A 27,967-nucleotide genomic window follows, 5' to 3' on the forward strand; every position below is an offset into this window, starting at 1 on the left:
GGAACTACTTCATGTAACTTGTTAGAACATAGACTGTAATCAGCTATCATATCTCCTATGAATCTGGTAATGATGCATTTGAAACTCTTTCTCATGTATTGTTGGTGTTCCTCAAAAATTTCATGATTTTAGTGACCTACTTATGTTTAGGGATGAAACTCTAGATGGATCAGTATCAGTAATGGGATTGTAATTCCTCAGCTCAAGGACAAATTCTAATTTTGGTGGTTTAGTCAGTCATTCACGAAATATCTACTGAGCGCCTACTATACGTCAGCCACTGTCCTAGATGTGGTCATTGTGAATAAGAGAAAGAAGGTCCTCACCTTCATAAAGCTTATATTGTACTGAAGGATACAGCAGATGTATAAACAGGTGAGCTAGATGGCCCTTCCTTTTGGATGTTCAGAAACTTGTTTCCTGGATGGTATTACTGACATATTTTTCAATTTCTCAAAAATGCAAATATCTTAACTTTACTTTTGTATTCAATTAACAGATTCAACACTTTGCCCAACACTGCTAAACACTGGGGTATGTATTTGCTTAGAGTTGTATAGAGATAAATTGGGTCCTTTACAGTCACCCTTGGGTGGAATATTACACGTATTGCTCTCTAATAATGTTTGAAAGTGGACAAGTGTGTGTATTTAGGAGACCAGCTAGAGCTGGAATTACTTGTAGGGGTGACAGTGAGAGTAAACACTAGCGAAGGTCAAGTAAAGATTGGCCCTGGGTCTTGAAGAACCAGTATGACCTGAATGGCCAGCGTGGCAGACAGTAGGTAGAAGGGAGGGAGAATATTCCAGAAGGGCAAATCCTGGAAAGAAGATCCAGTGTCAAGAACAAACAAGAGATTTCAGAGGACCAATGGGAATTCACTTAGGATGGAATGTGAGTAATAGCAGAATAAGACATATTGCCCGGTAAGGTCAGTGTGTGGGGCCCTAGAACGGGAATTTGCCCATTATTCCCACTAAATAGTGGATCCCTCAAGATTCTTTTTTTTTTTTTTTTTAAGATTTTATTTATTTATTTGACAGAGAGATCACAAGTAGGCAGAGAGGGAGAGAGAGAGAGAGAGGAGGAAACAGGCTCCCCGCTGAGCAGAGAGCCCGACGTGGGACTCGATCCCAGGACCTTGAGATCATGACTTGAGCCGAAGGCAGCGGCTTAACCCACTGAGCCACCCAGGTGCCCCGATCCCTCAAGATTCTTAATCAGCGGCTATTCTTTAGCAGATGGAATACACTAGTGCCTCGATAAGAGCCGATTCCGACTCCTACTCAGCAGTCTCTCCAACCCTAACGCCCACCCCAACTACAGTTTTCCTTAGGGATGAGGTGGTCACCGAGTTCCGAGCCAAGGTAGTGTTTAATGGGCCCTCAGGCCCTTGGCTGGGTGGGTTTGGAGGGAAACCAGGTCACCCGGCATCGACCTTCCTTGAGGACCCCAACGAGACTCTCCATCCGCTTCCTAGAGAAGCGGCGGAAGGATGCGCGAGACGAGAGACGAGGAGGCGCTGGTGACGCACTACCGGCCGCGCCACTGCTTTTCCGGCTTGGGGGGAGGGTAAGCCCGTGCCCTGGGCCTGCGCGCACCTGTGGGACCTTAGTCGCCACCCCGCGGGGAGCCCCCGGACCTCACGGTGAGCGGGCGGGGCCTCAGGGAGGGGAAAGGAGTGGCTCCAGGCGCCTTCGGCTGGGACGGCTGGCGGGAGGCTTCTGTAGGAAGCCTGCCCCGGCGCCGCGCTCCCTCGGAGTGCTGTCTGCGCCTGCAGCCCAGAACTCCCAGCGGCTGCCGCATAGGGCCCGGCACAGAGCTGGCCTCTAAGAAGATGGTGGCGGGAATGAACGAATGAGTGATGACTGAGTGATGGATAGATGACCAAGAGCCAGGACCCGTGTTCGGAAACGAAGTCTCGGGGCTCAGAGTTCTCGGTGTGGATACCACCTGCTCCCCCGCCATTAGTCCTGCTGCTCAGAAACTTTTTTAGGGACCGTCGTACTAGGACCCGGCAGTAGTGTAGAGCGCACTAGGTGGCGAGTCTGGAGTCTCTTGAGTTATAGAATTCCTGAGGACACAGAGGCTGTTGCTTCATTTCTAAAGCTGGACTGTCTAGTCCTGCCTTTCTTTACAAAGTTCAGTTGACAGCATGTCTGGGATAGCACGTACGGAAACGTGATTGTTTTGCAACGGAATTTTACTATGCGAAACTTGCCAAAGAGTACTCAGAGCTCGGGGGCGGGGCTACAGAATGAATGACGTTGGAGTCTGCCAAAAGGGAAGATGCGTCCAGTGTAGCAATGGAAGAAGATAGATATGTACGTAAGAAGATTTTTGTGATAATTTAAACTTAGTGCAAAAGAGCCCTGTTCGAAGCAGTTGGGCTCATCTATTTAACCCGCACCACTATTATCTGTAGTTTTTAATGAGGATATTGAGGTACGGGGCGCCTGGGTGGCTCAGTGGGTTAAGCCGCTGCCTTCGGCTCAGGTCATGATCTCAGGGTCCTGGGATCGAGTCCCGCATCGGGCTCTCTGCTCAGCAGGGAGCCTGCTTCCTCCTCTCTCTGCCTGCCTCTCTGCTTACTTGTAATTTCTCTCTGTCAAATAAATAAATAAAATCTTTAAAAAAAAAAAAAAAAGGATATTGAGGTACGGAGAGAATAGATGACTGTCTAAGGAGGCATGGCCACTTAGTGACCCAAGGCTGCAGAAGAGGGAGATCTAGTGCGCTGCTGCGGCCTGGATGAGTACGTACTTTTGGCCAACCCACAAACCCAAGAAGGGCTTCAGAGAAGTGCACGTTTGAGGGTGGTCTTATTGAAGGAATTGTGTTATCAAATTCGTGAAATATCCCACGTGGCTTGTCTACAATTCTTTAGCTCATTATCGAGAGGTGAGGAGGTGGCAGGGAGGAGAAAGCGTTTACAAGGTAAGAGAAGAGAGCTAGGTCCCTGTTAATCTTAACAGGATTAAGCTATTAACAAGTTTCCTTTTTTGCTTTTACCCTTCACCATAATACCTATCTCTCTCCTAAACCTGGATTCGGACAGATCCTTTTATCTTCTTAAAATCACTGACAATCAGATTATTCTACACTAGGCATTGGTGGAAAAACCTTCCTCTGTGCCTTCCTCTTTGGGGAATTTATAGACTAAGAGTCAGTACACTATGGTCCACAGGCCAAATTTGGTCTATCACCTGTTTTTGTTAAAAAAAAAAAAAAAGTCTTACTAAAACGCAGCCAAGTTCATTTGTGTACGTATTGTCTAGTTGTTTTCAAACTACAAAGGCAAAGTTGAATTGTTGTGACAGAGACCATATAGCCCATGAAGCCTAAATTATTTATTTTTTAGCCCATTACAGAAAAAGTTTCCAGTTTGACATAAACTGCTAACAGCTCAGATAATTCACAGTTGAAGGAGAGGGTTGTCACCAATATGTCTTTTCTTCTCCATAGATTTTAGTATCAAACATAATAATGCCTCACCCCTGTGGAATTCCTGCCACGGGGCAGATATCTTTATAAATGCTTTACATGAATTAACTCATTAGTTAAGGAGTCAACAGAATGTTAAAGCTGAAAGGACTCATGGATACTCTCTCCACCCCAATTAGGATATTTTTAAATTTGTCAGCTTTTTGAGCCAGATAGCTAGTCATGTACATGGTCCATTCACATGGGCTATGGCAGAGCAGTTTCCTGACTCCCATTTTAGTTCATTTTAATCTTACTTGAATAAGCTCTTACTTAATTAAGATCCATGTTCATTGGATCTAGCATTTTTTGTTTTATTTGTTTTTCTGTTATTGTTGTTGTTGCTGAAACTCATGAGCAAGGATTGTCATTTTTTACATGTTTATGTCCTTAATTATAAAAGTAATACATGTTGGGTGCCTGGGTGGCTCAGTGGGTTAAGCCGCTGCCTTCGGCTCAGGTCATGATCTCAGGGTCCTGGGATTGAGTCCCGCATCGGGCTCTCTGCTCAGCAGGGAGCCTGCTTCCTCCTCTCTCTCTCTCTCTCTGCCTGCCTTTCTGCCTACTTGTGATCTCTCTCTGTCAAATAAATAAATAAATAATCTTAAAAAAATTAAAAAAAATAAAAGTAATACATGTTTATTTTTAGGGAAAGTGAAATATATAGACAAGTATAAAGGACAAAGGAAAGTAACCCATTAAATGTTCTAGTCATCCATATGTTAACATTTTGGTGGATTTCTTCTGTTCTTTGTGTCTTGTATATATCCATGTATTTTTTTTTTCAAAGATTTTATTTATTTGGCAGACAGAGATCACAAGTAGGCAGAGAGGAAGGCAGAGAGAAAGGAGGAACAGGCTCCCTGTGCAGCAGAGAGCCCTATGTGGGGCTTGATCCCAGACCCTGGGATCATGACATGAGCTGAAGGCAGAGGCTTTAACCCACTGAGCCTCCCAGGCACCCCAGTATATCCATGTATTAATAATAGTTCCTGTTTATTGAATGTTTGCTTAGTGCTGATGTATGTATGCATATTTTTTATTTTAGTGTTTTATATTCTGTTTTAACATCTTGTATTTTCTCATCGATATTTTTTGAAAGTATTTTTTTTTTAAAGCTAAGGAACTCTAAGAGAAAGAAAAGGTGTAATTCATTCATTAAAAGGATGTTTAAAGAAGCAAATCCTCCCACAAAACTACCTCTTGTGTTAAGGATGTAAAAGATCCCAAGAAATACATTCATCCTCTTGCCTCACACTGCAAGGCTGAGGGTTAATTGTGCAGCTCACCAAAATGATCTTTTTAAGGTCTGTTTTTCCAGAGTATAGCCCTTATATTAACAACCATTACATCTACATATTAAGACAGATTGTTCCAGTTAGTTAGTGAGGTCCAAGTTTTTTTTTTTTTTTTAAAGATTTTATTTATTTATTTGACAGACAAAGATCACAAGTAGGCAGAGAGGCAGGCAGAGAGAGGAGGAAGAAGGCTCCCGGAGGAGCAGAGAGCCCGATGTGGGGCTCGATCCCAGGACCCTGGGATCATGACCCGAGCTGAAGGCAGAGGCTTTAACCCACTGAGCCACCCAGGCGCCCCGAGGTCCAAGTTTTTGAGGGCTCTTAATATGTACATGAGCCATCACTGTAGCAGAGTTAAAAGGTGTGCCTTTGGGAACTTTAGATTATTAGTTTCATTCACAAACTAAGGCAGGAGCCCTGAGAATTACGTGCTTCATTTCTCTGCACATTCATTGACTAGAAGGTCCTCCAGTGCCCATACACAAAAGTTTTGTGAAGATTCCAGATTCCTCCTCTCTGCTCCAGCCTCATCCCGTCCCAGAGCAGTAATCATTGAGAATCAGTCTTCCTCTGTAACCATTGAGAACCAGACATTTTGATAGCATTGGAAATTTTGCAAACAAGACGTACAAGTCCCTTGACTTCATGATACCAGAAGACCAGGAGAGTGAGTCTCAACCAGAATTTACATCAAAACCAAGCAGGCATTTAAATAAATTTTCCAAAATCAAATTTACATAATTTTCACTTGTTCCTTTTTATTTATGATTCCGGTATTGTTAGCATTCAATATTATATTCGTTTCAGGTGTACGATATAGTGATTCAGCAATTCTCTGCATGACTCAGTGATCATCGCAAGTGTACACTATAATTCCCCTCACCTCTTTTACCCATTCCCCCCCATCCCCTCCCCTCTGGTAACCATCAATTCTCTGGTAACCATCAGTTCTCTGTAGTTAAGAGTCTGTTTCTTGCTTTAGCGCTCTCTCTCTCTTTTTTTGCTTGTTCCTTTTTTCTTTTCTTTTCTTTTCTTTTTTAAGATTTTATTTATTTATTTGACAGAGAGAAATTACAAGTACACTGAGAGGCAGGCAGAGAGAGAGAGAGAGGGAAGCAGGCTCCCCGCCGAGCAGAGAGCCCAATGCGGGACTCGATCCCAGGACCCCGAGATCATGACCTGAGCCGAAGGCAGCCACTCAACCCACTGAGCCACCCAGGCGCCCTGTTCCTTTTTTCTTAATCCCACATTGATTTCTTAAATCCCACATCTGAGTAAAATCATATGGTGTTTGTCTTTCCCTGACTTACTTCACTTAACATTATACTTTCTAGCTCCATCCATGTTTTTACAAATGGCAAGGTTTCATTCATTTTTATGGCTGAATAATATTTCATTGTGTGTGTATATCACATCTACTTTATCCATTCATCTGTTGATGGACACAGGCTGTTTCCACAATTTGGTTATTGTAAATAATGCCATAGTAAACCGGTGCATGTATCCCTTTGAATTAGTGTTTTTGTGTTTTTTTGGGTAAATACACAGTAATGTGATTATCGGGTGGTAAGGTAGTTCTATTCTTAACATTTTGAGGAACCTTCACACTGTTTCTACAGTGACTGCATCAGTTGGCATTCCCATCAACAGTGCATAAGTGTTCCTTTTCCTCCACATAGTCTTCAACATTTGTGTCTTGTGTTTTTGATTTTTGATTTTGTATTCTCCTGCTTTAACATACTGTATTTTCTAATGAATATTTTTTGAAAACATGATTTTTAATAGTTATAAAAGCTATCATATTGCTGTGCTATCAATATTTATTTGCTTATTTTACAATTATAGTAACAGTGTGATCTGTGATCTTTGTACCTACATTTCTGTGTTCATCTCTGATCATATTTTTTCACTTAAAAAAAAAAATCTGATTACAGATGCTGTTTATTCCTACAGGAAAACTTTGAAACATTACACAAAGATAGGCCCTAACATAAAAGTTTGCCATAATCCTTTTCTTCAGAGATGCTCATGGTCAACAATTTGATACATATTCTTGAGATTAGAGTTAGTTTTTAAAAAAGAAAGCATAAAAAAAAAAGCATGCTTTAACAAACATATATATGATGTACTTGAAGTCCTTCATTTTCTTTTCATTTACATAGAGATAAGTATTTTTCCAAATGATCACCTATTTTCATTTTTAGTTATCTTAATGCCTGTATAATTTCCACCAAGAGGAAGTACCATAATTTCCTAAGCCTCAGTGTCCGCTGGTAGGAAGATTGTGTTTTCCAGCAACATGCAGGGTAATTTTTTTACAGGTAACAAAGGAGTTCAGCTTTTTTCTTCTGTGGGAAATGACTTTTTCTTTTCTTTCTTTTTTTTTTTTTTTAAGTAGGCTCCACAGTCAGCATGGAGCCCAGTCTGCGGTTTGTACTCAGGGCCTTGAGATCAAGATTCAAGCTGAGATCAAAAGTCAGACACTTAACTGACTGAGCCACCCAGATACCCTGGGAAGTTGCTTCTTTATGAAAAAGTTCTAATAGTAGAATTACTAGATCAAAGAATATAGGCATTTTATAGGCATCCTGATGATTTTGAGAATCTTCTGAGATACATCTAGGTGTTGTATATACTTAGTATTCTTTTCTGAGTTCCTATACTTACAAAATGATGATCCCAGGATTCCAACTACAACTCAACCTACAATTTTAAAACCTGATGTATATTGCCAAATTATCTCTAGAAGGATGGTACTAGTTTACATTCCCACTGTTTGTGTATGAGAAGCTCTCTTTCCCCATACCTTTGTCAGTGTTGACTTTTAACACTTAAAAGAAAATTTCTAATTTGATATAAAAATAGATTCTTTATTCTTTTGGTTTCCATTTATTTGATTACCACCAAGATGGAACTTTGTTTTTATGTTTATTGGCCTTTTGTAATTTTGCTGTATACATTGTATGTCTCATTCTTTTATGAGTTTTTATTTTTTCCTTACTCTTCATTTTATTTTTCAAAGATTTTATTTATTTATTTATTTGAGAGAGAGAGTGAGTGAGTACACAAGCAGGTGGAGCAGCAGGCAGAGTAAAAGGGAGAAGCAGACTCCCCACTGAGCAGGGAGCCTGACGTGGGGCTCCATCCCAGGACTCTGGCATCACGACCTGAGCCAAAGGCAGACAGTTAACTGATTAAGCCACCCAGGTGCCCCTTTCCTAAGCCACCCAGGTGCCCCTTTCCTTACTCTTTAATAAGAAGTCTTTTATCCATTAGGTGCATCTACTTACTCCTTGATGTATAAATCAAAAATACTTTTCCTAGATTGTATGTCATTTAATTTTATTTGTATTTTGGATAGAGAGATTGTTGTCTTTCTGTGACCAGATTTATCCAGTTTTGTCCTTTGTGGTTTGTGTTTTTTTATATGTTGCTTAGAAAAGCTTATCCTATCCCTAAAGTCAATTATTTCTTAGTATTTTATTTTGTGATTTCATTTTTTTATATTTTTTTTTTTTTTTAAAGATTTTATTTATTTATTTGACAGAGAGAAATCACAAGTAGGCAGAGAGGCAGACAGAGAGAGAGAGAGGAGGAAGCAGGCTCCCTGCTGAGCAGAGAGCCCGACGCGGGACTCGATCCCAGGACCCTGAGATCATGACCTGAGCCGAAGGCAGCGGCTTAACCACTGAGCCACCCAGGCGCCCCCATTTTTTTATATTTAAACCTTTAACTAGTTTAGATTTATTTTGGTATGTGGTGTGAGGTAGGACTCTCACTAAGTGTTTTTTCCAGGTAGTTAAGCAACAGTTCCAACATAATTTATAAATACTTAATATTTTATGACTAGGGATGCCAATTTTATCACATATTAAATTCTTTTATTTCTCTCAGGGGATTAGGAATCTCTAAAATCAAAAGCCAGAATTAAATTTCCTTTTAATATATAAAGTTGTTGTTGAGGTTTTCCTAGTTGTTTCCTAGAGGTTTCCTAGATGTTTTTATCTGTTCCCTCCAGAATGGTAGTTATTCTCTTCATGACACTTCTGTCTTCTATTCCAGATGTGTATGCCTACTTTCTCTTTGGATATTTGAAAACTAAATATATCTTCTTTCTCTCTCAACCAGTGTTCCCATTCTCTCTAAAGGTTGCTGTCATCACTCAAGCCCCAAACCAGCAAATTATCTTGACTTCTCCCATTCCCTCACACCTCTACCCAATATTCATCCAATCCTGTGGATTCTGTCTCTTAGTTGGTCCAGTCTACTTACTGCACTGCTGAAACAACCTCCCAGTGAGGCCTTCTAGCCTTGCCTCCCCACCTTCCACTGTTCATACAGTTTCCCTCTTTGCTATGGGCAGAAGGATGTGTTTTTTTGTTAACAGCAGATGCGCTCATGTCTCTTTTTCTCCAAACCTTTTCATATTCCTTTTGTGGCTTTCTACTCACTTAAAATAGTTCACAGGTTGTATTTGATCTGGCTTTTGCTTGCTTCAGTCTCTATGTCTTATTTTTGGTGCTTAATACTTTGTCTAACTGGATCTTTTTCATTTTTCCAAAGTACTGAGCTTGTTTTCTTTTGTATATTGTTTCATATCTCTGGTCTATTCTTTTCTATCTTCACCTGTTTCCTATTTACCTTTTTTTCCAGGAAGGCTTTTTTGCTGAGATTACATTAAGTCCCCTTTTCTTTACATTCCCGCATCCCATATTTCCACTTTTATAATTTCCATAATTGTAACTACACTTTAATGTCATTGTCCAACTGTAATGTAAGTTCTAGGCAGGTGGGGGCGTGTCTGACTTTGTCCGCTCACTCTGATTATACTGAAACCCTACTCTACTAAATGGTTTTCTGTAGGATTGTGTGATGGGTTCTTTTTATGCTTAGAGGTGGGGGAGGGGAAAAGGGAGACAGAGGCAGAGGATTTTTTTTTTTCTAAGATTTTATTTATTTATTTATTTGACAGAGATCACAAGTAGGCAGAGAGGCAGACAGAGAGAGGAAGGGAAGCAGGCTCCCCGCTGAGCAGATAGCTGGATGTGGGGCTCGATCCCGGGACCCTAGGATCATGACCTGAGCCAAAGGCAGAGGCTTTAACCCACCGAGCCACCCAGGCGCCCCAGAGACAGAGGATCTTAAGCAGCCTCCACTTGGGGCTGGATGCGGGACTCCATCCCACACCCCTTAGATCATGATCTGAATTGAAATCGAGTTGGATGCTTAACCCACTCAGTCACCCGGGAGCCTCCCAGATAGGATCCTCCTAAACCTTTAAAACTCAACACAGAGGCGCAGACTTTGATGAGAAGCCGTACCAGCCTTATTACGTATGTACTTCAGCAGACTCATGCCATTCTAACTGCCTTCTGAGCTCTTAATTTTGGTAAAATCATCTTTCTGTCTTCCTTTTTCCTTGAAATAATGCTGCTGATTCTGCTTCTCAATTCAGGGTTATATGGAGAGACATTTTTGGATGAAAAGTTGTGATTTCACATTCCAAACTTCAGAAACTCTGTACTATTTTTTGTAACTTTCTTGTAAGTCAAAAATTACTTCACAGTATAAGTGTTTTTTGTTTTGTTTTGTTTTTTAAGGAGGTTCCACACCTACCATGGAGCCCAATGTGGGGCTTGAACTCATGACCCTGAGATCAAGACCTGAGCTGAGATCAGGATTTGGATGCTTAACTGCCTGAGCCACCCGGGCACCTCCTTTTTCTTTTTTAAACTGCAGCCTACACTTTTAATGTTGAGCTGTGCTTGAAGAAAAATTGTTTAGTTGATCTGACATCTAGAAGAATGGGCAGTCAGTGTATCTCTAAGTTGTACAAATAGAGTTCCCTAACTACTGTCCAGCTCCTTGGCAGATAGTGAAGATGGGTGGACCAAACTTACTGCATTAGCCTTGCTATGAGTCCACTTCCCCATGCAACATTTTTTTTTTTTTAAGATTTTATTTATTTGAGAGAGAGAGAGTAAAAATGGGAGGGGCAGAGGGAGAGGGAGACGCAGATTCCATGCTTAGCAGGGAGCCTGATGCAGGGCTTGATCCCAGGACCCAAGGACCATGACCTGAGCCAAAACCAAGAGGCAGATGCTTAACCAACTGAGCCACCCATATATCCCTACCAATGCAACTTTTGATTATATTCATTGGCCTTTCATATTGATTGTTGTATAAAGACATGAATACTTATATCTACTTGATAGGTAGCTTTATCTTTATAAATAGCATTCTGATTTATCCATCCAGCACTTGAGTGTTTGCTGATGTATCACTCTGGCTATCACTTTTTACACAGCTGACAAATGGAATTTGTGAAGGTAGAAGGCTGGAAACCAACTGTGCGGTCACACTGCTATCTGAACAGATTTTGTGTGAATTATTAGATAGTATCCCTAGGCAACAATTCTTTGTCCTTTTCCTATTTACTGGGACAGTGATATCCCCTTCCCCACCTTTTTTCCCCCCTATGAGCAGGGCTCCCAGTTTTCCAACTCTGAAGTGTTTTCCAGTCAAAACAAAGAGAAGGTTTGTGGATGTTGAATATGCAAGGAGCTGAAGAGAGAGCGGTTGGAAGAGAGGTTTGTCCAGGTGAGTGAGTAAGGAAAAACCAGTGGGAGAAATAGCAGGGCTTTGGAAATTTTATAAGAGAAACTGATTGAAACTCAGGAAATAGAATTATCCTCCTTTTAGGGATGTTGGAGGGCATATGTGGGTGAGCATCTCTGGGGGCCAACTTTTCCCCAATATTCATTTTGTCTCGTTTCCAAAATTTGCTTTTACATTCATTCTCCCACTGTCCACTCTGAATACAAACAACCCATGTTTCTTCTTTTGACCTAATCCTAGCTTTCTGCTGTTTGTTATTTTCCCTTTATTTGTATTGTCTCTGGTTCTGTGGCTTCCTAAATGTCTGTAAGTGCCCATTCCATGGGTTTTCTTATTAATTGAGAACTCCACCCTGATACAGATCTCTTCTACCACTTGTAATTGAGTTATGTGCTCTGCTTACTTTTATTGGGCCTTGTTTATATGCCAGTATTGACATATGTTAGAGTTAGGCCCCTGCAACCTCAGGGGCTTCCATTCTGTCCTATTTAAGAAATACCCACTCTGATGTTTTCTTTCAGGTTTGATGGAAAAATCTGTTCAAGAGGAGGATGTCTCTGAAATTGATTCATCAGGGAGAGTAGCAAAGAGATTACCAGAGGATGCAAACCAGGATTCTGTATTTGAAAAAAAATACACATGCGAAAGCATGAAGGAAAGCACTTCTGGAGAGGTTCCCAGACCATGCCTTTTCCAGGAAGGAGGTTTTGGGGAAATAACTTTCATCCACAAGGAAGCATCTCCTGAAACAATTAGCCAAGAATATGATTTTGAGAGAAGCTTGCTCTTGACCTCCAGCTTTGTTACACATCTCAGGGTTTCTACAGAAGAGAGCCTACATCAGTGGGAGACAAGTAGTATACACACTGATGAGATTTCAGACCAAAGTAAATGCCCAGCTCTCTCTACTCAGAAAAAGTCTTGGGAATGTAATGAATGTGGAAAAACTTTTACTCAGAGCTCATCCCTTACCCAGCATCAGAGGACTCATACTGGAGAGAGACCCTATGCATGTGAGGAATGTGGGAAAGCCTTTAGTCGCAGTTCCTTCCTCGTTCAGCATCAAAGAATTCACACCGGAATAAAACCATATGGGTGTGAGCAGTGTGGGAAAACATTTCGATGTCGATCATTTCTTACTCAGCATCAGAGAATCCATACTGGAGAGAAACCTTATAAATGTAACGAATGTGGGAATTCCTTCCGCAATCATTCACATCTCACTGAACATCAGAGAATTCACACTGGAGAGAAACCGTACAAATGTAATAGATGTGGGAAGGCATTCAATCAGAACACACACCTCATTCATCATCAGAGGATTCACACTGGTGAGAAACCTTATTTATGCAATGAATGTGGCTCTTCTTTTCGCAAACATTCAAATCTCACACAACATCAGAGAATTCACACTGGGGAAAAACCCCATAAATGTGATGAATGTGGGAAAACTTTCCAAACAAAGGCAAACCTCTCTCAGCATCAGAGAATTCATACTGGAGAGAAACCTTATAAATGTAAGGAGTGTGGCAAAGCCTTTTGTCAGAGCCCATCCCTTATCAAACACCAGAGGATTCATACTGGAGAAAAACCCTATAAATGTAAGGAATGTGGCAAAGCTTTTACTCAGAGTACCCCACTCACTAAGCATCAGAGAATTCATACAGGGGAGAGACCCTACAAATGCAGTGAATGTGGTAAGGCCTTCATTCAGAGCATTTGCCTTATTCGGCATCAGAGAAGTCACACTGGAGAAAAACCCTATAAATGCAATGAATGTGGGAAGGGCTTTAATCAGAATACCTGCCTCACTCAGCATATGAGAATTCATACTGGAGAGAAACCCTATAAATGTAAAGAATGTGGGAAGGCCTTTGCCCATAGTTCATCTCTTACTGAACATCACAGAACTCACACTGGTGAGAAGCTCTATAAATGTAGTGAATGTGAGAAAACTTTCCGCAAGTATGCACACCTTAGTGAACATTACAGGATTCATACTGGTGAGAAGCCTTACGAATGCATTGAATGTGGAAAATTCTTCAGACATAGTTCAGTCCTTTTCAGACACCAGAAACTTCACAATGGTGAATAACCCTGGCATTCAGGTTGTGATAGCTTCTCTAGAAAGAATCGCTGGGAATCTGGCTGGGGGCAGTGGGGCAGGCAGAGTTCCTGGAGGGAAGGATGAAGGAACACCGACTGTTACACTCGGAAGAGTATTTCCACTTATGGAGGCAGAGCCTACTCCAGCTGGGCATCTGGGAATATAGGGTAGAAAGGAAGTTCTTGCTTTTTGGATAAATCCTGGCTACCTACCACTCCTCCTTCCCCTTGTGACTCTCATTACTTTAGGGGCCATTTGTTAAGTTAGCACCTGTGTTTCCCTTACTGCATTCCTGCCTCACCTTCCCAACTTGTGACCTGTGTTCTCTGACCAGTAGGCTGAGGTGCTTTTCCAAATATTTAGTGTGCATGTGGAAGCAATTCAGAGGTAGTGCTAAGTAGCCTTCTGATATCTGAGAACATGCCATCTCTTAGAAGCAGTCTCATGAAGGGGCATTGGAAATAAGGGAAAACGAAGAATCCTTACTCATTCATTCAACAAATAAGGAGATATGTGGCAAGAACTGGGCTGATGTCTACAGATAGTTCATGAAGAAGGCTTTTATCAGGGTAAGAGAGATCTTTCCTGATCCTTTCACGCTGGAAGGCAATTTGGGGCCAAAAAGGAAGTAGGAGGTCAAGAGAAACTTAACCTTAAATGATGCCAGTTTGTGGGAAGAGAGTCAGATCTGCTCAGAGGGCCAGGAAGAGGAAGGGCCAACCTTTGTCCCAGATGAACACTTACCCATGAAGAAAATGGTTTGCGCTAGACTGCTGGTGCCGAGGCTCAGAGCAGGAAGTCTGTGTTTGAGGAGGTTACCTACATATCCCAGCCCTGGACTAAGGTGTACACCTGTCTCATAAGTTTGCCTGGGCCACTGGTTTGTAGGGTCCAGGGGAGAGAGACCCACCAGGGTTAACTATGTCCAAACAACTGTTAATTGATGTTTAGGGAGGAGAAACCATTAGTGAAGAGAGCAATCCGCTTTTTAGGTTGGATGGAGTTGAGGCTGCTGGACTAGTCTCTAAGAGAGTGTTGGTCATTGTAGCAGAGAGGGCTAGGTTTCATGTAATTATGCCATTGGAGGCTATTAAACAGATTTGTTAGATTTCAGATATTCCTGTTTTTATTGGAACTATCTTATTCTTGTATATTTACCCTTCCCTGAAGGTTAGGAGTATCTAGGGAAAAACTTTCATGGAATAAATTTGGAAAGTATTCTACCTCTTTTTCAAGTCCCTAAGTATTGAGCTAGTACAGTTTGCCACTATGATGGTGTTTTATTCTTTTAAGAAAAAGGGCATGGTTTTCCCCTTATTTCCTTACTCCCTTTCATGTTCTTTACTGCTACCCAAAGTTTGAGCTCTGAGAGATTAGGTGAGGATTACCTTTCACTGCTATTTGGAATAGTTTCTATGCCCTGAAACTTATATCGTTTTTAAAATAATGACTGTTAAAAAAACAAAGTCAGTTGATTCTGGAATGGTTGGTTATTTAGAACTCAGCATTAATTTTTTTTTCCAGAACAGCTATCTTGTAAGCAGTGGTTTGAGCTATTAATTACTATTAATAGGAACATGGCAGAAACAGCACTCTCTCCCTCTGCAGCTGTGAAGATTCTGTTCCCATAACCGGCCACAGGGCAGTTCATAACTGAGTAAATTAATACCCTATGGACAAAGTTAACCCTGTTAGAATTTTATTTTCGTGAAAAAATTATACTCAAAGGAGATACTGATGTATTTGTACTTCCTTTTTTTTTTTTTTTTAAGATTTTATTTATTTATTTGAGAGAGAACATGAGAAGGGAGAGGGTCAGAGGAAGAAGCAGACTCCCTGCCAAGCAGGGAGCCCGATGCGGGACTCAATCCCGGAACTCCAGGATCCTGACCTGAGCCGAAGGCAGTCGCTTAACCAACTGAGCCACCCAAGCACCCATATTTGTACTTTCTAAATGAAAATGACACTAGAGAATTCATTGCTGGCACACAGGAAATATTCAGTAGATATTTGTTGAATTAATATATTTTAATCAACCTGTGCCCACCAGAAACTTTAGCAACTTCCTGATATGTAGGTATTTAGTGTAATAATTATACAGTACTGTCTTTAGAGTTCTTGATTTGAGATTAGAGAGAGTTGGGAGAGTTTGCTTAAGGAAGAAATGGGACCTCTACGGATGAACGATATCTCCAAGGTCTTTTTAGGAGATTTTCTAAAAATCCAAAAATATTTTAATCCTCAGGTTAAGAGTCTGATACCATTTTTACTTCCTGGGAAAACAGGAAGGAAGAGAATTTGTCATCTTGCTACCGTCCTCATCCCGTAATCTCACACTGACAAATATTTGTTCTCAGTTTTCTCTCAGTTACTGGACAGCCAAGTGCCCAGTCACTCTGGTGCCAAATCTTGGAATTGTTCTTGGTCAGTCTTTTACACAGTCCTCGTATCCAAGCAACCACTGTATCCTGCTTATATCTCCCAAGTCTGGAAGCCATGTCCACCACTGTTGCTTTAGTCCACATCCTAGTTTATTTCCTAGACCATTTTCCTACTTTCCCAGTCAGTCTTCCAGTTGCCTGCCCCATGAGGCCATCTTCCACATTTCTTCTGGATGGTCTTTGCAAAGCACAACTGGCAGCTCTGTTATCTCAGAATATCTGAGCCCCTTAGAAGGCATCTAAGGCTCCTCCACATGCACAAAAAACAAAAATAAATAAATAAATAGAGCTCTTCCGGGGCCCATACCTACATCATCCCTCTCAGCTGCCTTCCCTGCGTTGCACACTTCCATAGTGTTAATTCCTGTGACTCTGTATCATTGCTGACCTCAACTTTGGTGACTTTTGCACAGCCTCTTCCTGTAGCCTCGATTGCCTGCCTGCCTTCTGCTTGCCCAGAAAGCTCCCATGAGTCACTTAGGAATATGTTCATGCAACACCTGCTTTGAAGCTGTCTCTGACCTCACATGTTTTTTATTTCGGTATTTTGACACCTTCATTTTACTTATGTTCCATTGTAGTGGCTAGTTTCCAAATCTTTCTCTTCCCACTGAACTGTCAGCTCTGTCAAAGCAGGGGCCCTGTGATATTTATTCATCGTTCTATCCACAGTCCCTAGCACTTCAAATTTGCTCAGTAAATATTTGTTGAGCTCAACTAAAATACCCAAGTCAGACACTTCTCCACGCCTGCTTGCAGGTTGTGACTTTAGGTCCACAGTTGCCAGCAGAAGGGAGGTATGGAGAGGATATGAGTGTGTCCATGAAGTGTTTGCCAGGTACAAGCATTCCGAATCTTTCCTCAAGATACAGATTGTGTGGTTATATTAAGCAGAGGGTTCCTTAGGAAAAAGTAATACTTTGTACAAAACAAAACCCTTGTGTTAAAAATGAGCTGTTGAAATGTTGCATCACAGTTTAACAAAGTGCTTTCAGATATGTTGATGTCCGCATCACCAGGAGGAGGAAAATGCATCTGTAGAAGCAGAACCATGTCAACTGGAATATATCTCTGAAATAAGGAAAGCAGGAGCTGAATACGGATGCTGGTGTAGCAGGAGAGCTTTTGAGTTTAGCAGTCCCAGTGTGGAAGCACTACCTGAGCTCACAGCTTTCCTTGGCTCCAGATGATAAAGAACTGGAATGTGGTGCTCATTCTCAGTGTGCTGAAACTTAACTTGTGATTTCACAAGGACATGGCATGAGGCCAAATCAGATCCTCAGAACAACAGTAGAGAAAACAAGTGGTTGTACTTGCCCAAAGTCACGCTGCTAGGAAGTGACATGTGAAATTTAAACTCCCATGTCCTTTCTCACTTTTCCTTCAGATTTCTCTTTATCGGTCATACCTCTGCTCCATGATTCCTCTTTAGTTGTGTTTATTATATAGATTTGACTGCATAGGGCTGCAATCTTGCCCGACTTGTGAGGATGGGAGGAGCTCATTTTAAGATTTTATTTTTAAGTAATTTCTACACTCAACATGAGGTTTGAACTCAAAACCCTTAAATCAAGGGTGCCTGGGTGGCTCAGTGGGTTAAGCCGCTGCCTTCGGCTCAGGTCATGATCTCAGGGTCCTGGGATCGAGTCCCGCATCGGGCTCTCTGCTCAGCAGGGAGCCTGCTTCTCTCTCTCTCTGCCTGCCTCTCCATCTGCTTGTGATTTCTCTCTGTCAAATAAATAAATAAAATCTTTAAAAAAAAAAAAAAACCCTTAAATCAAGAGTCCTGTGCTCTACCAACTGAGCCAGCCAGGCAAGCCTGGGAGCTCATTTTAAATCAAAGAGATTTTTTGCCCTCAGACTTTCCAGTGTGTGAGTGTGAAAAATAAGTTGGTTTTACATTTTCATTTCACCTTTCTGCCTACTTAATGCAGAAGTCTAGCTTTGACTCCAGGTGGCTTCAGTTTCACTCCCCTTTAGCTACTGGCCACTGCAGGGCTAAGGTCACTTTAGTTTTGTGGAATGTTTTTGGTGTCCACTCTTCCCCTGCCTGTCTCCCCACCCATTTCCCACCTCAGTGATAGACGCTCAGCCCAAATTGTGTTAAGCCCCAGACTAATGTTTCTAGTAAATTGCTCTACTTAGGGTACCCCACTCTAGAGTTAGTTCCTACACAGAAGAGCCTGCTGATTTGGATTCTTTGAAGCTTAAAAGTTAGGAAAAAATGATTAGGCCTAGGCTCTTTGGCCTGTGAGATGTTAGGGCTTGGTGGGGGTGGGGTGCATTGGACAGGAGGAACTTGCTATCTGATTCCAAAGAAGTGCTGAGAATGTGACTCTTGGTAAAAAGCAAGGTGAGCTCAACATTACTGTTTCTTGTCATGTCAGCTGACAGTTCTACGAAGGGTCCTCTTTTAGCTGAACAGGGTTAATAATGGCCTTAGTCTGGAGCATCTACACTCCTAATTTCAGCCTCCTAAAGGGACTTCATTGTGTTAAACCAGCCAGTCTGGAAGTTTAAGCAGATAACTTCTCTGCTGCATCTCATTCATTTTTTTTTTCAAGGGTTTGCTGAGGGCTCCTTATGAATTGTACAGTAGGGGTATGGTAAGCAGACCACCGTATTTCCTACAGCGTGCACATCCGTAAGAATGCCTGGAAGTGGAGTGGATCAGGTACCCTGCTACCCATGCCTTCATCCCAGGAACACACTGTCAAAAGGAGCCTGTATGTGCAAGTATTCCCTGTGCGAGTCTCAGCAAGATCTGAAGTTTTGCAGCAGTGGGGATGAGGGCCTTGAGGGCTGGCAAGGTCCCTTGAAGCCAATGCAGAGGACTGGAGCTGGAATTTGCGGAGCGTGACAGAACAAACATTTACTGAACTTTTTAAAGATGTTGGAACGTCTTAGTAATTACACACATTAAGCCCATTAATCTTTATGATAACCTTTGAAATTCGGTACCATTATTTATTTATGTTCTCTAAGTCAGGAAACCGGCACAGAGAAATTACTTGCCCAAGTTTACACGCTGACAATCTGGGACTTAAGCTGAAAACAGAGCTCTTCTGTTCTCAGGGGCAGTTGTCGAACAAAACCTAAAGCAGAGGGTGTTGAGGTTCCTGTGAAGAAACCAGCTTTCTGGCATGTGAGAATGTAAGGAAGGTTAAGCCAGCTTTGTGAAACCTTTGGGAAGACCTCCAAAAGGCAGTGACGTGGAAGAGTTTTTAGAAAGATCAGTGTGGCCAGGTTGCAGAATGAGTAGTGAGAGCGACTTGTGGTCTGCCACGAGTCTCCAGTTCGGTTTCCTTACTCTGGGAAGGAGCGCGGCGAGGTGGGTTTGCGGGCTGTTTCTGCAGCAGCGTCTGCGGCGTCGGGCTGAACCCCCAGCTCTGGGCCGGGAAGGAAGCACCGAGATGAAGCCGCTCCCGCCTTCCTAGAGAGGAGACCATAGTGTTCTGCCCGCGGCGCGAGCTGCTGACGTCACGCCGGCGCGGTGGGGACTGGCTCCGAGCTGCCCGGGGTCTCCGACGCCCGAGTGCCGCTATGTGTGGCGGAAGGCCCGCGGGCAGCGCTCTGTGCGTCGTCGAGGCGCCGTGCTAGAGTGCGACGGTCTGGTCTCGCAGCCCGGTTTGGTCTCGGAGCCCGGGCTGGCCTGCGGCTGCTCCTCTTCCCGGCGCGCGAGAATCTTTGGAGCGAGGGGTCAGAGCCACCTGGCCCTGAAGAGGGAAGGGAGAAGCTTGTTGGAGAGCCCTGTTCTGGGAGTCGGGAGACCTGGGTTCCGTTTGTATGTACTTAAGGGAGGAAGTGAACTTCTGATTGCTTCAGTTGTCAGATTTCCAGAAGCCAATGCTATTCCTTGCTTTGCCACTTGACAAAGTTGCGCGGGTTGAATGACTATATGTGAGAGTTATCAACTTCCTTTAAGCTCTTGTCTAATAGCAACAGAACAGGTAATGTATGAAGACGTAGACTCAGTACTGTAATAACAGATACTATTTTTTTTAAATTTTATTTATTTATTTGACAGAGAGAGATCACAAGTAGGCATAGAGGCAGGCAGAGAGAGAGAGGAGGAGGAAGCAGGCTCCCTGCTGAGCAGAGAGCCCGATGCGGGACTCGATCCCAGGACCCTGAGATCATGACCTGAGCCGAAGGCAGCGGCTTAACCCACTGAGCCACCCAGGCGCCCCAGATACTATTTATTGACGGGATTTTTCTAAATACTTCCCATGTATTATTTATGCATCATCACACCCGTATGAAATAGTTATTATCTACTCCATATAACATTTGAAAAAGAGCCTCAGGAAGGTTAGGTAACTTACCCAAGATCACTTGGAAAATAAATCTAGAACAGCGATTCAAACCCAGAGAGTTCTGGTCCCAGAGCCCATGCCATACTTTAAGTTTACCGGAGGAAGACATGTAATCAGAGCATCAAAACAATGGGAAGGATGGAACTGGAGGGTATTACGCTGAGCGAAATAAATAAATTAGAGAAAGACAATTATCATACAATCTCTCTGATATGAGGAATTTGAAAGGTAGGGCGGGGGTCGTTTGGGGGGCAAGGAAGGTAAAAATGGAACAAGATGGGATCGGGAGGGAGACAAACCCTAAGAGACAATCTCACAAAACAAACTGAGGGTTGCTGGGGGGTGGGGGGAGGTAGGGATAGGGTGGTTGGGTTATGGACATTGGGAAGGGTGAGTGCTGTGTAATGTGTAAACCTGATGATTCACAGATCTGTATCCTGAGGCAAATAATACAATATATGTTAATTTTAAAAAATGGGAAGTGCTATGGTAGAGCCACGTAAAATTCTTTGAGACTACAGAGGAGAAAGGGCCTTGGAAGTGAAGAATTATCCACCTATAAGATGTGTAGTGGTTCACATTTGAGCTGAATATTAAAGTTGAGTATAAGTTTGAAAAGAAGTAGTTTGTTCAGTGAAAAACAGAGGGATGTTAGTGGATTGGGATGTATTAGACTGGTTACCAGTCTTTTACTAGTGTTCAGAGGGAGTTCTTAAAAGCTTTCCTCCTGGGAGGGGTCCTTAACATCTTCCAAAATATTCCCTCATCCTTTCTTGGCGATTCTGCTTCACATAGATGTGGTCTTATTTTCCTGAAATTCCTCTACCTCTGGTTGTGGTAAGATTACTGTAGGGGAGTTTCCTTGATGTTGATTCAACCTATTCTCAGAAGAGCTAACTAACCTCCTTGTTTGACACATAGTACCTGACCAGTTAGTATTTTTAAAATAAATGAATAACCATCCTCAATCAAAGATGAACTGAAGTTTTTGCTCTTTTTCCATTTTTTTTTTTAAAGATTTCATTTATTTGACAGAGATCACAAGTAGGCAGAGAGGCAGATGGGGTGCGGGGTGCGGGAAGAAGGCTCCCTGCTGAGCAGAGAGCCCGATGTGGGGCTCCATCCCAGGACCCTGGGATCATGACCTGATCTGAAGGCAGAGGCTTTCACCCACTGAGCCACCCAGGTACCCCTCCCATGTGTTTTTAGAATCCAAGGATCACAGAATGTTGGTACTAGTTTTCCACTTTCATTTCACAGATACGAAAACAAATCACAGATAAGACCAAGTGACTAGCTTTACGTCATTGAACACATTCAGAGCCCAGACTCAAACCTAGACTTCTTGACTCAGGCCAATGTTTGTTCTATTGCCCTCTACCATAACCCTGGTTTTTGACTTTTGAAGTCAATGGCTTTTCCAGTAGTTTTTTTTTGGGGGGTGGGGGGTGGCTTTGGCTCCAACTTTCTCTCTTGTGGAGGATATTTTACCCCAGGACAGTCCTTAGGAGCACCTGCCCCTTTTCTTTGTGCATTGTCAGGTCTCTTGGAAGACAACCCACTTACTGACTTTTGTCATTGGTGATACTTTTTTTTTTTTTCTTTCAGATTTACTTATTTGAGAGAGTGCCTGAGGTGGGGGGCAAAGGGGGAGATATTGAGAGTATTAAGCAGATGCCACACTGAGCTTGGAGGCCACTGCAGGACCTCACCACCCTGAAATCACAACCTGAGCTGAAACCCAAGTCGACCACTCACCCGACTCTGCCACTTAGGCACCCCATGGGTGATAGTCTTTTAAGAGAATAATGATATTCTTCACTCAGACTTAAAATAGTTATTTCATTAGGGATTGGCTATTCCTGAGTTCCTCTGAATTCAGACTAGGAAGGAAGTAGGCTGACAATTTATGGGTGCTTTTTTCTCCTCCCTCCATGCCTCAGATTCCTGCCCTTCCTCAAAAGAAGGCCCCAGGAGACAAACTAGTGTCGCTTGTGTTCCTCACAGCTTATCTCTGGGTAAGTGAAATCTAACTAGAGAGCCCAGGATGGGTTGTTACAGGGGTGCTCATTCCAAAGTGGTGGCAGACCTGTAGTGGGACCCACCAGTGGCCACTACACCTAAACCCTGCAGACTGAAAATGCAGAACCACTGGAAATGACCTCCCCTTTATTAAAATCAGCGTGAGTGTGGCCCATTGTGGAAGCAGGCAATGGAGTAATTGGTTATAGGACAGATCAGAGAATGTACTAATTTTATATCACATGTACTTAAATTGTAGCAAGAATAGCTCCCCCTGTGCAGTTACCTGGTAGCTACTCACTGAACTGCTAAGGGTATGCTTTAATGGGGTAGCAGTCAGACGTGGGAAACCTGGTAGTAAATTACTAGAAGACTTATAGCAAAGGTGATTTAAATGTTTCCTCAGAGAATATGAATGGGCTCCTGGCTCTGTTTGGAATAAAAGCCTAAGTATTAGCAACTTACTGGAGATCAGAAGGCAACATGGAGCCTACGGATCTGTCTAATTCAGTAAGAACAGTACTTTATGAACTGGATTCTTAGGCTATGGGAATTCTCTGAATAGATTGTGACTATTTATGACCTGAAGAATTCAGTCTAGTTTAATAAGTATGCATAATATATGTACATGTGTGTCTGTGAATGTGTATATGCACTGGGAGATGCTTAGAAGAAAAGATTGTCACAAAACTAACTGTATTTTCATGCGATGGTAGGATTTTAAGTAATCTCTGTTGTGGACTGTTTTTTTTTTTTTTTTTTTTAAGATTTTATTAATTTACTCGACAGAGAGAAAGATCACAAGTAGGCGGAGAGTCAGGCAGAGAGAGAGGAGGAAGCAGGCTCCCGCTGAGCAAAGAGCCCGATGCGGGGCCCGATCCCAGGACACCGAGATCATGACCTGAGCCGAAGGCAGCGGTTTAATCCACTGAGCCACCCAGGCGCCCCTGTGGACTGTTTTTTAAAATGAGTATGCATTTTTTGTATGGCAATAAAACCCCAAACAAACCAAAAAACAATTTTGAGACACTAAAAATAAAGGAAATAAAAGCATGGTTAGAGTTTTGGTTTTATGTTCAGCTATTTAAACCACCTGGCATTAACTTTTGTATATACTGTATCTACACTGGAAGTTTATACAGAAGATAAAGATAGATACGTTCTGGAAAAGTACTCAATATATTTAACAATCAGTGCAGTACAGTACTGCCTAATCAGATTGGTCTCTGACTGTAAACAATTTGTGCAGAAATACCAATATGTACCAAATAAGTCTTAGCCAGGGTAGATCAGGGTAGAAATCATCTTGAAGGCACATTCTTTAGTTGGGGGGAATAAAAGCAAATAGCACAGAAGGACCTATAGAATAATCTTATTTATGTAGAGAGAATCAAATGGTGTGTGTATAAAAATATGTAGAAAGAAGATGAAAAAGGGGCATCTGGGTGGCTCTGCCTTTGGCTCAGGTCATGATTCCAGGGTCCTGGGATCGAGCCCCACATTGGGCTTTCTGCTCAGCGGTGAGCCTGCTTCCCCCTCTCTGCCTACTTGTGATCTCTCTGTCAAATAAATAAATAAAATCTTAAAAAAAAAAAAAAAAAAAAAAAAAAGAGGGACGCCTGGGTGGCTCAGTTGGTTAAGCAGCTGCCTTTGGCTCAGGTCATGATCCCAGCGTCCTGGGATCAAGTCCCAACGCATCAGGCTCCTTGCTCGGCAGGGAGCCTGCTTCTCCCTCTGCCTTTGCCTGCCATTCTGTCTGCCTGTGCTCACTCTCTCGCCCTCTCTCTCTGATAAATAAATAAAATCTTAAAAAAAAAAAAAAAGAAAAAAGACTGAATGAATATACTCTAAACTTAATGATAACCTCTGGGAGGGAAATGGGCTTTGTTTTGTTAGGGTGGGATGGTGATAAAAAATGACTAAATTTATCCTATATCCTCTGTAGTATCTATTATAAAGTGAGGTTATATTTATGCATAACATATTAAAAAACTAAAATTAAAAGGGGCCTCAGAGAATCAGAATGTGGCAGTGTCTCTAGCACCATCCAGGGAAGACATTGGTGATGTTTGGCACCTGAATATCTGTTCTCAGATTGTGTGTCCTTTCTCGGAGCATCAGGGTTTCAAAGTCTGATGCCATTAAGATCATCTAAGTATTTCTCTTTCTCAAGTTCTAAGGAGTATCCTGATGACAGTGATTTGGTTCCTAATAGTTTTTTTTTTTTTTGTAGTGGAGAGAGTGTGTCAAGGAGCTGGACATTGAGCATATAAAATTTTCATTGTAGATCAGTAAAGTAACTGTTTTCTACATCATTTTGTGAATTTGATTAGTGTGTATCAGAATCTGAAGCATTTCATTAATATCAAAGGTGAGGGCCAGATTCTGGGAATCTCTTTCTCAAGGACCAACCCAATCCTACTTTTCCTGTAAATAAAAATGATATCTTACTTTCTTTCAGTAAGCAGGGCTCTAGTTTTCAAACCTAAAGATCTTCCAGTTGGACATAGCGGGAGAGCTACAGAGGCGGTATGTTTTGGAGAGAGAGGTCCAGAGACACTTATCAAGGCAAGTGAATAGGAAGGACTGGTGTGATGGACCTAGTAAAAGTTACAGCCTGGATAGCCTTTAAAAATTTTTATTTATTTTTAGAGAGAGGAGAGGGGAAAGGGGCAGAGGAAAAGAGAATCTGAAGCAGATTCCCCACTGAGTGCAGAGCCTGATCCCAGGACCCTGAGCCAAAACCAAGAGTCAGACACTTAATCGACTGAGCCTCCCAAGTGCCCCACCACAATGATGCAAATCTGTACTTTCTCAAAAAGCATGAGCAAGATACTGCTTACAGGCAACCTAAGGAAATGTAATTACTTTCCACTTATTCTTTGAATAGACTGTAGATAGGTAGTATTTTTCCATTAAAACTAATTTACCCAAGATTAGTGTACTTATCTTTTTTTTAAAAAATATTTTATTTATTTATTTGACAGAGATCACAACTAGGCAGAGAGGCAGTCAGAGAGAGGGGAGGAAGTAGGATCCCTGCTGAGCAGAGAGGCTGATGCAGGGCTCAATCCCAGGACCCTGGGACCATGACCTGTGCCAAAGGCAGAGGCTTTAACCCACTGAGCCACCCAGGTGCCCCAGTATACTTACCCTTTTCACATTCTACTATTTATCACTCTGGATGATCCTAAATTACCTGGATCCGTTTTTAGTACTTAAGTATTCCAGAATCAATCATAATAGGGAATTTTATAGGTTTCCCAACATTTGTCACTACTTAAATCTTTTCTATTATCTATTTTTTTCTCCAGGTCACTGTGATCTATCTCAATTATTGAGAAGAGGATAAAGTAAAGATTCCACAATGCAGGTCCCCCGTTTTGCACAGAGGACATTTTCCTTGGTGATATTTTTTTCAAACAAGAAGATGAAGTCTGATGCAAGTGTTAAGTGACTTTTGGAAGACATGCAGGGTCAGAAAACCTGGTTGTCCAGGGTTTGCGTTTGGAGAAGGAAACATCCTGAAGAAGGAAGAGGGGTATCCTGTAGGAATGCCTGAAGGGACAATACATGCACACATAAACACCCAGAGCTTTCCCAGGACAGTTTTACTGTAACCATAACTATCTTTGAGAAAGTTCCTTGTAAGTGTCATGAATTTGAAAGACAGTTTCCTCTAAACCTGCACCTACTGGACAGACATCCCTTGTGTCACAAGCAGCATGAGTTCTAGACAGATTTCACTGCAAATGAACCCTCAGAGACTTAACATGCAGAAGAAACCTTCAAAGTGTAGAGAATGTGGAAAATTCTTTACTCAGAGATCATCTCTTACCCAGCATCAGAGGATTCACACGGGAGAGAAGCCCTATGTGTGTAGTGAATGTGGAACTTGTTTCCGTAAACAGTCAAATCTCACTCAACATTTGAGGATTCACACAGGAGAGAAACCGTATAAATGTAATGAATGTGAGAAAGCCTTTCAAACGAAAGCAATCCTTGTCCAGCATCTGAGAATTCATACTGGAGAGAAACCCTATAAATGCACAGAATGTGGCAAAGCCTTTTGTCAGAGTCCATCCCTTATCAAACACCTGCGAATTCATACCGGAGAGAAACCGTATAAATGCACCGAATGTGGTAAAGCCTTTAGTCAAAGCATTTGCCTTACCCGTCACCAGAGAAGTCACTCTGGAGATAAACCTTATAAGTGTAATGAATGTGGGAAAGCCTTTAACCAGAGTGCATGCCTCATGCAGCATCAGAGAATTCATTCAGGAGAGAAGCCTTACGCATGCGCGGAATGCGGTAAAGCCTTCACTCAGAACTCCTCCCTTGTTGAACATGAGAGAACTCACACTGGAGAGAAACTTTACAAGTGTAGCGAGTGTGAAAAAACTTTCCGCAAACAGGCACACCTTAGTGAACATTACAGAATTCACACCGGAGAAAAACCTTACGAATGTGCTGAATGTGGGAAATCCTTCAGGCACAGCTCGGCACTTGTTCGACATCAGAGGCTTCATGCTGGAGAATAAAACCTGGCGTATAACCAGTGCGGAAAGAGTCTATGAAAATGCCATTGCTACCCGCCCCCAAATTCTTAGGACTTTAAGGCTCAATCTTCAGCCAGGATGAACATTCTGTACGTTGAACAAGACGCAAGGTGTCCTGAAAGTTAAGAAAGTAGACTCAGAACTAGACAGTCTTGAGTTTGATGACTTCTTTGCCACTCAACGGGTATAAGACTGGATCCTTCTGAGCCTGTTTTTCCCATCCTCCTCAGAAGAAGAATGAGGATACTTACTAGGGTTGTCTTGATAATAAAATGAGTTGTATGTAATAAATAACTACCATTCATTGGTTTTGAGCCATAGATGTTCCCAAGGTATATAAATCTGGCTACTGAAAACAAGCAAAGTACAGCATTAGTTTTTGGTTCTCAATGTGTTTTTTAAGAACTTTTTTTTTTTTTAAAGATTTTATTTATTTGACAGACACACAGTGAGAGAGGGAACACAAGCAGGGGGAGTGGGAGAAGGAGAAGAAGGCCTCCGGCAGAGCAAGGAGCCCAATGCGGGGCTCGATCCCAGGACTCTTGAGATCATGACCTGAGCCGAAGGCAGACACGACTGAGCCACCCAGGCGCCCCAGAACTTTTTTTTTTTTTTTTAAAGAACATTCTTGAAATTGGGCTATGATTTCATGCTTACTCTACAGAAAGTTATTAAAACTATGTCGATTTAAATAGAATACAATTTAAGACCAGTTTATCCTCAAGAAAATGAAGATTTAATCAGAGAAAAAAAAATATTGGAATTTGATTGGACATTGTGAAGTGTACTTCTGGGTACCCAGAAGAGCTTGCTAAGATTTGGATACCTCCGCTGTTGGATCTTAGTTCATGTGAAGCTCTAGACCTCTCTTTCCCATGAACAGGGAAGCCTTGATGACACTAACTAAATAAAAACTTGCATTGTAGGACTTTTGTGTGTTTGTGGTGGGGGCAGGGAGAGTTGGTAAGGAGAAGTCATATGTGAATAAAGAGGGGTGGAAATGGAAGAAAACATAAGCATGTTGATTACTATGTGGCTGTATTTGTTTCAAATTTGTGAAACTAAATAAAGAAAATGTCACTTAAAATAGAATTGGGAGGCCAGAAGGGGGAACTTAAACGTA

The 27,967-nt window shown here is 42.1% G+C and overlaps 2 protein-coding genes across 5 annotated transcripts; both read left to right on the plus strand.

Moving 5' to 3' along the window:
• The first annotated feature begins 1,558 nt into the window (after positions 1–1,558).
• ZNF502 (zinc finger protein 502) lies at positions 1,559–14,972 on the plus strand. 4 transcript variants are annotated; one of them, XM_059160657.1, is made up of 3 exons: positions 1,559–1,648; positions 11,268–11,381; positions 11,921–14,972. In XM_059160657.1, the coding sequence occupies exons 2-3, from the start codon at positions 11,327–11,329 to the stop codon at positions 13,492–13,494; spliced, it is 1,629 nt and encodes a 542-aa protein (XP_059016640.1). In that variant the 5' UTR covers positions 1,559–1,648; positions 11,268–11,326; the 3' UTR covers positions 13,495–14,972. The 4 variants fall into 4 exon arrangements, with proteins under 4 accessions (XP_059016640.1, XP_059016641.1, XP_059016639.1 ...); XM_059160656.1 differs by lacking the exon at positions 1,559–1,648 and adding an exon at positions 1,657–2,324; XM_059160658.1 differs by lacking the exon at positions 11,268–11,381 and having other exon boundaries at positions 1,566–1,648.
• Positions 14,973–17,718: 2,746 nt separating this feature from the next.
• On the plus strand, positions 17,719–27,456 carry ZNF501 (zinc finger protein 501). Its single transcript, XM_059160661.1, has 3 exons — positions 17,719–19,897; positions 22,207–22,281; positions 25,600–27,456. Exon 3 carries the CDS (start codon positions 26,011–26,013, stop codon positions 26,824–26,826), a length of 816 nt encoding a protein of 271 aa, XP_059016644.1. The 5' UTR covers positions 17,719–19,897; positions 22,207–22,281; positions 25,600–26,010; the 3' UTR covers positions 26,827–27,456.
• The last annotated feature ends 511 nt before the right edge of the window (positions 27,457–27,967 follow it).

The sequence above is a fragment of the Mustela lutreola genome, chromosome 2, assembly GCF_030435805.1.
Source record: "Mustela lutreola isolate mMusLut2 chromosome 2, mMusLut2.pri, whole genome shotgun sequence".
Lineage (NCBI taxonomy): Eukaryota > Metazoa > Chordata > Mammalia > Carnivora > Mustelidae > Mustela > Mustela lutreola.